A 12,733-nucleotide genomic window follows, 5' to 3' on the forward strand; every position below is an offset into this window, starting at 1 on the left:
AGAGTGTGTGTAATATTTATGCATTTGAATAGGCCTATATTAATCAATGGAAAAAGCTATCGGGCCTTAAGTTCACAGGTAGATTTGACAAGGCAGATTTGACTTTGTTTGATCTTAGACACTTCAAGTAACAATTCATACAAGCTTTTTGACTCACTAGGGCCATCTGACCTATTTTGCACACTTGGGTGTGTGTGTGTGTGTGTGTGTGTGTGTGTGTGTGTGTGTGTGTGTGTGTGTGTGTGTGTGTGTGTGTGTGTGTGTGTGTGTGTGTGTGTGTGTGTGTGTGTGTGTGTGTGTGTGTGTGTGCGCGCGCGCGCGCGCACTTGAGTGAAAAGCCTCTGTGGCCCACCTGGCAGGAGTGTTAGAAGGTTTCTCTTTTGATATTTCAAATCAATTTGTTGCACCACTGATCCAAGGAAAGATTTAGAATACTGCAAGACATTGTAAAATAAATGTGAATCTATTACTGTAACATGTCAGACTTGAGGGGACAATGTTTCAGGTATTGCGCCAAGAGCAGCTTCATTTGGCATTGTATATAAAAGAGCTCTTCTTTATTAAAGGAAGAAAAGAGTCCTTGAAAATGCCAGTCTTGTATGATCTCAGAATTTAGGGCTGCACAATTAATCGAATTTCTAATTGCGATTACGATTACGGATGCCACGATTACGTAGCCTACTCGTTCAAAGCCGCGATTACAAAAGAAAATCCACTCTGCGTGTGTGTTTAGAGCATAATTATGTTATGAGAGGCGAATCACGACTAGGCTACTTCAGAAAACCCAGCACAATATGACATACCAGGCAGTGACGTAAGTGTACGCTGAAATAAAAAGTATTTCACCTCAGAAAAACGGACTTTACTGTCCTGTCAGCTGTTATGCTGTGCTCAAATGCGGCGGCTCGCGCTGTGTATGGCTTCACTGTATAAAGTGCAAAAGAAACTACGAGCATGCAACGTCGTTACAATGTAAATTAATAATTCCCGAAATAAAAGTAAAATATCAATAGATCACGTGTTAGCTGAGAAGGATTTGCATGCAGGTATGATTTTCATTCTATTCACCAGGAGCTGTTTTATTAACAGTTTTTTTAGTAGGCTATTGTGTATTTACCATGGTAAGTGTCGTTTCCATAGCCCCAAAATGCCACTTTATTTTCACTTTGTGTTTTTTTAAATGTTTTTAAATTAATGTGGTAATTTTTTAACTCATATCAACATTGTATTAACAAAAACTAGGGACAGCTATTTAATTGCTTTAGCATAGTCCTAATGTTTTTCTAGTCTTTACTATGAGTCAATCTTACAATTTATGTGTATGTTAAGTAAAGGGGGACAGTAGTTGTGTGTGATAATAATTTTGTAAATTGTAAATAATCAATGTTAATTGTGATAATCGTAATTAATAATCGCAATTACAATTTCAAGGGAATAATCGGCAATTATGATTTTTGTCATAATCGTGCAGCTCTATCAGAATTGCTGTTTTTTATTTGTATCTAACGTTCTATGATAAAGTGTTTGCATTTATGCCCTGAATATAATCTTTTCTTCTTTTGTGCTGTCTTTAACATTGTACCTTTCCATGCAGACTGGGGTTAATGCCTCAGGAAGTGCAATATCATAATCATTTACTCATATCCAGGATAAAGAACTTGGCTAAAGGCCAGATAATAGTAACACGATAATATTCTCTTTACTCAAGTGCTACTGTTATGTCCTATTGCTTTAAGTAGCCTACTCAAGCTCTTTAAAGTTGGATGGATCCTGTTCAGCTGTCAATATCATTCATCAATTGAATAAAAAAAAAACTTCCTAAAAGTGATTCTAATTTGTCGTTAATTGTGATGTGAACTTCCCTATTCCTAGATCTATGTATTGAGAAATTATAATGTACTGTAGCCTACTTAAAATACTTTCTGCTGTGACTGAATAGGCTACTTAACACACACATAAATAGACTATTAAAGCCTATATTTAGTCCTTAGCCTACAAGATATCTTTTAAATACTTAAGTACAATTAAATGTGGAGACATTTTGGCTAGATACTGCTTAAAATATTTAGGCCTAAACAATATCCATAATTTCACAAAAAGTAGTGAAGTAGTATTTTTACAACTCATGTCAATAGCCCATGTCATCAACAGAGATGAGATGGGCCAACACGCCATCCAAAATGAGACCACTACTACCAGCGCCTTACAACTTAAAAAAAAAAAAAAACACCTTACAATTTTCACATTAATAGGCCACTCGCTCTAGGCTATACAATCTCCAAAGCAGTGTCTTCTTCTGTGCTTCATTATCGCGGTTGAGAGCATTTGAAATGCACGCCACTCAGGCGTTCGTGACGGGTGATCAGGCATACCGGGAGCGCGCGCAGATCCGCCCTCCAGACGCCATTTCTCGAACGGTGTGGGGAGCTGAAGCAGCTTTAACACCAATCCCGGGGAGGAACAGAAAACACAACAAACTGAAACATTTCTAAATCTTTTCGATCGTCTTGTCGCGTGGAAAAGTCGTGCTTCATATTAGGGGAGCAAGGTGGGAAACTTTCTGTTGCGAGATTATTCAGAATTCGTTGTGTGTGAAGACGTGTTGCGGGCCGCCATTTTTGTTACAGCCTTCAAAGTCTGTTGAGAGTCTAAATAAGAGACAAAACTCTTCCGTACTTTGGTGTAATACACGAAGGAAAACTCGCCGTTGGACGCAACTGATATATGTCGCCTTGAATCGTTATGCAAGGCGATTTATTAACATATTATGCTTCATCTTGAGCGGACGGTGACGGAAGACGGCTAACGTTAGCTGGCTAACGCGTTATATTGTCTCATAAGCTGCAGCTACTTTCACGGAAGAGAGAGCGGAAAGGGGAACTTTGACTCTAAACACGCGTTTTTGGGTGCGTTGCGAACTTTTGGGGTTGTTTAAACCTGTTCTACGCCCGTCGTGATTCTTGTGTTGGTGGAAAATTTAGCAATGCATCAAAGTTGGTTGTCGCCAGTCGCAGCCTGTCTGGTCAAACGTCAGGTTGCGGTTCAGTAGGACTGTCGGGTCAGAAAGCGTTCGGTCGCTTGTAAGAAAGGGCATTTGCTTTTTTTAATTTATTGCTCGTTTCTGTTTTCTTTTCGAGTTCATCAGTTACAAGTGTATTTCGAAGAAACATGTCGTCTGCACGGTTCGACTCCTCGGACCGATCTAGCTGGTATTTCGGGCCGGTTTCGAGACAGGAGGCGCAGAATAGGCTTCAGGGACAGAGACATGGGATGTTTTTGGTGCGAGATTCGTCCACCTGCCCTGGTGATTATGTACTGTCAGTGTCCGAAAACTCCAAAGTTTCTCACTATATCATCAACTCTTTGCCAAACAAGAGATTCAAGATAGGTGACCAAGAGTTTGACAATCTACCTGGCCTTTTAGAGTTCTATAAAATACATTATCTGGATACGACCACCTTGATAGAGCCAGCACCAAGGTAAGAGCTTCCATTAGTTTTGACATCGTCACATCATCCACCCCTCTACTCACTAATGCATTTCCCTCCCCTTCGTTGATATGGCAGGCTGTTTAAACGTCCATTCATTTCAATTTATTAGGGTCTGTTTTTATGCTACTAGTTCATATTTTTATTTACTTGCAGGTTATCAAATAAATTATGACTAACTTATCTGTCAGTTTCACTAGTGACAATTCATTCGATACCAGTACTGATTTATAAGCTGCTGTTGCAACTAGTCACAATTTTAGTAGTGACAAGTAATACATTGCAAATGTTTCTGGTACTAGTTAAAGATTTACTATTCGTCAGATGCTGGTAATTGTAATTTATTTACTGGTAAAAATTGTTTTTGTACTAGTGTATTCAGACTGTTGCTGCAACTAGTTTTCTATTTTTAATCGAGTAGTCCGAATTGACACTTTTCAATTAATCGAACATGACAAGTAAATATCAATTGTGCCTAGTAAGAGCAATGTTGCTGAAACAATTAAAATAGATGCTAGTGTCTAAGTATTGATATCTAATACATTAGTAATAATAAAACTGGAATAACAGCAATGTGTTACTGTTAAACTGTTAGTGACTGTTAAAACCGTTTGCAATAACTTTGCTGGTTCTTGTTCACATTCATTCTTATTCATGGAGATAAATATTATCAAGGTGAGATGTTGTTAAACACATCTGTAATTCCCCTTTTTTTTCTGTATGTCCTCATTGAGCCATGCAATGCAATAAAAAGAAATTAAGTAATTTGCATTCAAGATACCAGGAAGTTAACTGTACATGTGAAAAGAGCACATTCAGAAGTGGAATGGATATTACAAAAGACCAACTGCCCTAGCAATAAGTGGATTTAACCATTTCCTCTTAGTTATGCTGTTAAAATATGCAGTTTCCTTTTGTTGTTGATTAGTCAATCCTAAAAATTATTTTATCATTGTCCTACAGGTACACCAGTACCCCTCTGCCCAGTGGTCCTATTCAGCCATCCGGGGGACTCGGAGATGAGAACCAGGAGTATGTGCGAACTCTTTATGACTTCACTGGTAGCGATGCTGAAGACCTTCCTTTCAAGAAGGGTGAAGTCCTAATTATTCTGGACAAGCCTGAGGAGCAGTGGTGGAGTGCCAAGAATAAAGATGGCAGAGTAGGCATGATTCCTGTTCCCTATGTAGAAAAGCTGGTGAGACCTTCGCATCATCCCGGTCAGCCTGGCCATGGTTCACGAAATTCCAATAGCTACGGCATACCTGAGCCAGCACACGCCTATGCCCAGCCTCAGACTCCATCGCCCATTCCCCCCATCACACCCGGCGCTGTTATCAACCCGCTGCCGTCCATGCAGAACGGGCCAGTATTGGCCAAGGCCATCCAGAAACGAGTGCCATGCGCATATGACAAGACTGCCTTAGCGCTGGAGGTAGGTAGCTAAATGATGGATTCCCATAAACCAGAATTTTCATTTGTCACCAGCGTGGTTCGTCTGCTAGTTTCCGTTGTTTTATTGATGAGGGATAATATGGGGCAGCCTTATGCATGTTAAAATCTATTTATTTCCTTCAGTTCACAAGATTATTCAGTCTGTATAGATTTTTTTCATTGATGTATAATACAGGATGCAGTGCTTGTTGCCATAAACACTTAATGAAGCTATTTCTCTATGGTTTATACGATTTAACTGGTGCAGTGATAACCCATTTAAAAGGATTTTTACCCTTCATTACATTTGGTCAGATGGTGGTGATAGCATGGAAATGTGAAATGACAAATATTTTCTCTTGATGACACGCTTGTCAGCTCAGTCCTATGTCGTTGAGGGACTTTCCTTAGACAGACCTATCAACATATTTGTAAGTAAAAAAAAAAAAAGCCTTGGGTTGAATATTAGAGAAAATAAATCTTCATATCCTCACTTCCTCTGTTTATTCTTATGATTACTGAGTGTATTTTAGGATAGTTTTTTTTTCTTTTCCTAGTTCGAAATTTGCATGTGCCACATATCTCTTTAAGAACTGCTTGAGGAGAGATGTAGCGTAAAATAAACACAGAGACCTCTACTTTTTTGTGTTTTGTGTCTAATTCAGTGTAGTCCATTGGTTTGTTCAGGGTCTACAATGAAATTCCATACTTAGTCATCCCACATCGCAAGTTCCAGCAGCCCTCCATTTGTTTCTACATGCAAGGCTCTGTCTATTTGTAAAAAGAAAATTACATAATTTTTGTCTTAGTCAGCCTGAGAATGTCAGTTGATTCAGGTAGGTACTAGAAAAAGGTAAAGAAACTCATGGTTCAAATGCAGATTTACTTGGTAATTTGGCCCCATTTTGTATTTCCATCTGTCTGCTGGAAACGGGGATTATGACGCACAGTTTGTTGTGGCCTAAAGCAAAATAGTCTGATTTAGAACAGCTATTGCAGGAATGTTGAGAAAGTGAAGCATGTCAGTTAATCCAGAGGATTTTGTCCTTAATTATGATTTTAAGTTTGATTTTAGATGAGTGGTATTTTTTATTTTAATGGGTATAAACAAACCAGTAATTCTGTCCAGTTTAAAGCACTCAAAGGATTTTCATGTCTTTGAAAAATATTTTTTTCCTTGGATCTAATTTCTGGTGGGCAGGCCATTCTTTTACCCAGGCTTTCCCTGAATTTTCTAGGTTATGTTTTTTTTTAAATGTCAAAGCTTTCACTGTGCTTTTTAAAAAGCCAATCATATTTTTTTCCTCATACTAAACATGAAACTAAATGGCTTTTTAAAAAAAAAATGTGTCCTGTTTTTTTTCCTCACAGGTGGGCGACATTGTGAAAGTGACTAGGATGAACATCAGCGGTCAGTGGGAAGGGGAGGTAAATGGCCGGAGAGGTTTATTCCCTTTTACCCATGTGAAAATATTGGACCCCCAAAACCCAGATGAGAGCGAATGATCTGGACCATGCTCTGTCAGCACCCCGTCAGCTCGCCGGACGCCCCATCAAGTCACAGCCGGTATTACGCTTGCCTGCCTTGGGGCTCAGCTGTGGCGCATTTCTCTAGCAAACCATTTGCGTGGCTTCTGACTGTTTACAGCTCCGAAATCAAACGGTTCTTAATCCCCCTCACCTGGTTACAGGCGAATCAGTATGTTGTTGTTTTTTTGTCTGCCCTTAACATTGTTATTTCCACACATCTGCAATCTGTTTCTGTGACAAGGTGAAATGAGGCCTCCAACATTGACCTACGCCTTCCTGCCACTCTCCTGCAGTTTTCTGCCTTTAGCTTTGACTTTTGCTAGCTGAAATATATTAAGAAAGGGAAATTATGATAATTATACCCTCTGGTTTGATTGCCAATTGTTTACATGTTTGTTCCAAAATTTGTCTTTTATTTTGTCTTGTTACATGTCAACAAAATCCTAATGATACTGATCTGACCCTTTGTAATAGCCATGACTTGAAGATAAGGGTATGAGGTTGCAGGATCTTAGAATAGCGAACAACTGCACCACTCCTGATTAACCTTAGAAACAGACTTAACTAGTATGTGGGACTAGTCTACTGTAACCTTTTTATTTGTGCCATAATAACTTATCTGTAAATTGCAGTAGTAGTGTAGCTAGATGGTTGTGACTCGAGACTCTGGGGATCTTTTGAATGGTGAAGGGTTTGTCTGTGGAGCTTTTTGCATCCAATTGTGATGCCTTTGATGCAAAATTGGGTCTGGGGAGTAAAAACACACCTCATCTATTCCATTGGACAAGCTGGAAATGTCACCTGTGCAGTCGTGAGCTCATCTCTTCCTCTCATCCTCTTCTACTCTGGTTACAGTAAAGTCTGGATCTTGCTTTTTTACATGACTGTTACATCACATCACAAAGTCTCTGCCTCAACTTTGATGGTTTCTGCCCAATTTTGATTCAGTAACCTGACATGCACACAACTTTTTGGTTTTGTCCATCTGTAATCTGTTTCAAATGTAGCCAGATGTTGAATCAAGCATTTACTGTGTGTTGAAATAAACTGGCAATTTCTTAAAAGGGATTTAAAAAGCCTGCTGGTGGCCTCTGTGCATGACCTTCTGGCCAAGAGGGTTTTGCCTCTTAGGTTAAATGCTGCTTCATGTTATGTTTTATTTGTCTGTCGATTTTCGTTTTCTCTCCTTTTTGAAGTGATCACCTCTTTTGTCGGGTTTACATCCGTAGCATCAAGTTAAGGTTAAACATTCATATTAAGCAATAGACCAACCCGTATCTTAAGTGCTCAAATAATTTAAGTTTCAAATGCATACTTTTTCCTTTTTTGTTTTGGCTAAGGCTTAAACAGTATTACTGTTTCTTGTTTTACATTACAAAATATCCATGTGGTCTCGTTTGTTTAAAATGAAAATTTGTGCCTTTTATTTTCTTACACCATTTACATGTTAATAATATTTCCCATGGTTAACACCAGTGCTGGTATTACCCATTATGTACAGAACGAGTAAATAAAATGTATGTCTACATCTCTGTGTGCATTTGACCAGCTTCCTGTAGCCTACATAAGGAGTCACAGGATTGCCATGGTCATGGGAAACCTGGAAATATTAGGTGTTTAAATTTGAGATATATCCAGATCTGGAAAAGTTATGAATTTTAATAAAAATTTTAAATGTTATGGGAGTTAACATAGCGAATACAAATTTTTCCTGTTTTACTTTGCTCTCAATTGTATTATTGTTTACATCTATTTAAAGATTGGTACGTGACGTACAAATGAAAAGCCACCACAGCAGTTTCTGCTATAGTCATTCATAAAATAAAACTTTAGAAATCACAAATGGCTGCTCATTAAATTAACTAGTCAAATAGAATGGGAACCTTGTAAAGGGGATTGCAAATGTCATTCTGGAGACTTCTAATTCCTAAAGTGGGTCATTTTGAAGCCCGCGTTTCAACAGACATTTTGTTCAACAAAACGGTGATGTAACAGCCTGTTTAGAGACAATGTTCAGTATCTGGAACAAGAGGTTGGTTTCTCCATCTCCCTTGAATTTTTTATTAGCACCAGTTGTGATTGTGACTGTGCCCTGGAGAGAAGACATAATTAAAATAATTTTAATGAAGTGTCCAAAAAAAGAAACCCTGTGCTATAATGACCTAGAGAAAGTTATGAAGGTCAAGCGTTGCATTTTTTTAATTCAGTAAATCAGGATCCCATCATTTTGGTTATTTGGCTCTGACCTTGCTGTTCTGCATGCATACACATAAACTTATCCCATCAGTTTGAACAGAACGGTTGTATGATTCAGTGCAAGAAAGGTTCCTCATGGCACACGTTCTTTTCACATGTAAGTCTGAAAAGGAGAATTTGTGAATCAAGGCTGTGTTGACATGGATTCATCATGACAGTCTGCCTCAGCAGCCTGTAGCTATTGGTGACAAAGTTATATTTGGGGGAAAGTCTGTAAACAATCACCTGGAGGCCAGATAACAATTATTTAAAGGTAAAGTATGTCATTTCTGTGCCACTATAACAGCAACAAATAGGACTGCAGTCACATTTACAGTTCGATAGATTCGATAGATTCCATAGTCTGAATAAGCTGCAAACTGGACCAGACTAGTTCATGTTGATCGTCAAAAGAGTGACTACACAAGACTAGCCAGACATAACAACATTTACTCAACATATGAAAGATGGGAGGAATGGTGGTGCAGAAATACACCTCACCTTTGAAGTGGGCAAGATTTGCTCCATTTAAACTATGTAATCAGTCCTAAAAAAATATTTAATTATATAACCTACTACATACTGCATTTTAAAACGGACAGTTTTTAGAGATTTTTCCAAATGCAAATGTATTAAACTGAGTTTTGTTAGTGACAAATGCAGTCACTCTTCAAAACCAACTAAATTGCAAGGCGTTTGCTCATGGCTTTTAGATGGTTGTGTTGGTCTAAAGATTCATGCAAACAGATACAGATAAGCTTGACTGCATCAACCCATTACCCCAGGACTGTGTTTGCGTTTTTGAAACCTGACAGAAACTGCAATCGAGGAGCTAAAAATAAAACAAATTGCGCAATTGTTGCTGGGCTTTGATATTTATATTTATTTAGGCAGCTTAAAGAGGGAGAAATATAAAGGAGCTCACTTTGATATCCGTTGGATATTGTCAGTTGAATCAGAGATACAAAAGTAAAAAAAATTCAAGATTAAATTAGCAATGCATAAAATTCAATTATGAGATCTTCATTTTTGTTGTTGTTGCTATATGGCCAAAATTGCAGATAAGACACCAGATTTATTATATATAATTTACTTTTAGATGTTTTAAGTCAGAGCAGGTGATGTTAAAGGCTTGATGGTATTAGCTGAACATTTCTCCACACTAGTTGTGAATTTGACACTACTTGCATGTGTAATACATGACATGGAAACTTCCAACAGTACAGCATTTGTCCCTTAAAAACCACAAGTCTGTCTGTCTGTCACTGTGCTTTAGAAAGCTTATTTTAAAAGCTTGATACAATTTGACCACAACAACACATACTCGAGGATTCCTCTTCATCTGCAAGTTAAACGTGACACCACTCATCAAAACTGATGGAAACAGATTGTTTTTGAGAACAATCACTGGGTTTCTGAAACAGAGGTCAATGCAGGCCTATTTTAGCCCATTACCAGCTTGTCCCAAGACTAATTCTGTTGCTATAGATTGAACCACCATAATGAGTGGGTTGCCCAGTCTTAAAGTGACAGCCTAAATATCAGCTAAAAATGGCACATTTCAAACATGTAAAGACTAAACATGAAGATCTGTTCTGAAATCATCCAGTCTAATACATCACAATTTCTCTTTTCTATTCAGTTGCTGCAAGGTAAACCTCATTTCACAGACAATCTGCAAAAACAATCCGTGTGTGCAGAAAGCCAGAATCAATGCGCCTATATTTAGTCTTTTGATAAGTCTCAGTCAGCTGAACCTTTGCCACATCAGTGCATTTTAACTGGAACAAACAAAAAAGTATATGCATCCTAGTAGGCTATTATTTTAACTACTGAAATGATGGTAGAAGCTTGAAAATGTCTAATTTCAAAATATGCATTTATTGTTATTAAATTGATTAATTTTTATTATTACATGATTTTAAAATACCATACTTATGGAAAATTGTTTGCAATTCTGTTTGGGGATGCTAGTTGGAGAGAAATGACACACATTTGCCAAATTTACTTCGGCTACTTCTGACATATGATGAGAAACATTTGGACCGTAAATGTTAAATCATCATCCTGCTTCTGTAGCAGAGTAAATGTTATCAGAATGTTGGCTTTGTGTTGTCTAAATCAATCTTGAGCCCTTACAGAATCGTCTTCACGCTCCATTTGGTGGCGATGACGATTAAACATTTACAGGACATACGCCGCTGCCTTCTGCTGTGGAAATGAGGCCATGTTGAGTTATCGTGACCCCCCACTGGCTCTCTAGAATCTGGGTCAGATATAGAGTCAGAACCGGGGCTTTATTCTTCTCTCCCTGTGCCCTCACCTAGTAAGAAACTAAAATGAGTAGGTTTAAAGCACTATTATTATAATTCACAATCTGCAGCCTATATTAGGCTCTCTACTATTCAGTACAATACAGATAGATAGCCAGTAACCATAAACACTATTGCTGTATAATGTATGCAACAGGAGAAATAACAGGCCTAGTCTGATGAGAGTCTGATGATGCATGTTGGGGGGGGGAAAAAAGTCAATAAGGATCAACTGGCAATCTGGCATCATCAGTTGTGGTCGGTCGAATAACTGACAACATCTTTGTAGTTATCTTGAAAACAATTCTTAACCTAAACTTAACATTTAAACACTTAACCTTGGTTATTAAATATCACAAACATTTGAGTTATGAGCAAATAGGCCTAAATCATGCTTTGATTTTTACTCTAATTTTTAAACAAATGGTTTTTAATGGGTTTTTGAGACTTGTTATAGTGCATGAATAATGTTTTAGCAGGGGGTCAAGCAAAATGTTATATATAGAAACACTTTTCCAGCTCACATGTAAAACAGACAAATCGTGCTATTTTCACGTTTCGTTATTCTCTCCTGCTTGACCAATCTTTTAGAAATGTTGCCATCTACTGGTAAATTAACATGCTCCATTCATGATTAGCCTACTACAACTCAAAACATTTTTGCACCACATCTGATTTGTCAACATAAAATTTGGTTGGATCTATAACTTCTGTTACATATCCTAAGAGTTATATTAAGCATTGAGCGTCCAACATCGCTCAGCTTCTCTCATCTCCTGCACCCAGGCCAGGGTTGCCAGGTCTGTGTAACAAAATTATCCCAATGGCCAATCATAAAATAGCCCAAAAGTACCCCAATGAGCATATCCCAAATATCAAAACTCATGCCCTTGACATAGAAATACATATTTTACAGTCACTGTTATGCAAAATGAAAACCACTATTTCGTAGCGATCACAAAACGTAGCATCTAGCACAATTTTATCAAGGGCATAATATAAAATATGTCAATACAAGCATTTCAGACGAATATGATTAATGAAATATGTCAAACCTTTAACCCGTGGGAGAAAAAAAATCACGAACACCACGGACATGGCAACCCTGACCCAGACAAAATAATCATCCAAAGCACCCACAGCAATGACCCACAGCACAGGCATTATCAATCGATTACTTTGCCATGGCATAAAAATAAAATATTAGATAATTTCTCCGTTATTAGAATAGCCTGAATAGATTTGGCTCTCTGTTTTTACAGCTACAAAGATAGCACATATCTTGCAGATATCTGCAAAAGTTAATCTGGGAAGCACCTGCTGTGTAAAAACATATGATAAACGTCTTAGAAAACAAGGCAGTTTTACATACATTCTAAATCTTAAACATCTTAGAGACATCTTCTAAATGCCTATATGACATTTAACAAGAAACGTCCTAGAGACGTATTGCAGATGAGCAAACACTCTAAAAAATACATCTTGCAGATGTTAATGCAGACATCAAATAGATGTCTCCGGGATGTACTTGTGCTATATGGGGCATTTCTCTTTAACTGAGCATGAGCTCTAAAACAGGAAATAAATGTTAGACTTCATCGGTTAGCAGTGATATTTTACACAAGCTATCATGCGTGATGATCTGTTTTTACAGCCTACTGTATTTACATTTCTATTGCTCCTCCTTCTCTGTCATCAGGTATAGGCAACTGAAGATTATTAGTTTATTCAAAA

General features: G+C 37.9%; 1 protein-coding gene across 1 annotated transcript; it reads left to right on the forward strand.

Annotated features, from left to right (window-relative positions):
- The first annotated feature begins 2,241 nt into the window (after positions 1-2,241).
- Positions 2,242-8,295, forward strand: crkl (v-crk avian sarcoma virus CT10 oncogene homolog-like). Its single transcript, XM_077232927.1, has 3 exons — positions 2,242-3,479; positions 4,452-4,923; positions 6,294-8,295. Exons 1-3 carry the CDS (start codon positions 3,169-3,171, stop codon positions 6,426-6,428), a joined length of 918 nt encoding a protein of 305 aa, XP_077089042.1. The 5' UTR covers positions 2,242-3,168; the 3' UTR covers positions 6,429-8,295.
- Positions 8,296-12,733: the final 4,438 nt, after the last annotated feature.

This window comes from Siphateles boraxobius, unplaced genomic scaffold, assembly GCF_051911475.1.
Source record: "Siphateles boraxobius isolate OS27281-9 unplaced genomic scaffold, OSU_SipBor_1 18, whole genome shotgun sequence".
NCBI lineage: Eukaryota > Metazoa > Chordata > Actinopteri > Cypriniformes > Leuciscidae > Siphateles > Siphateles boraxobius.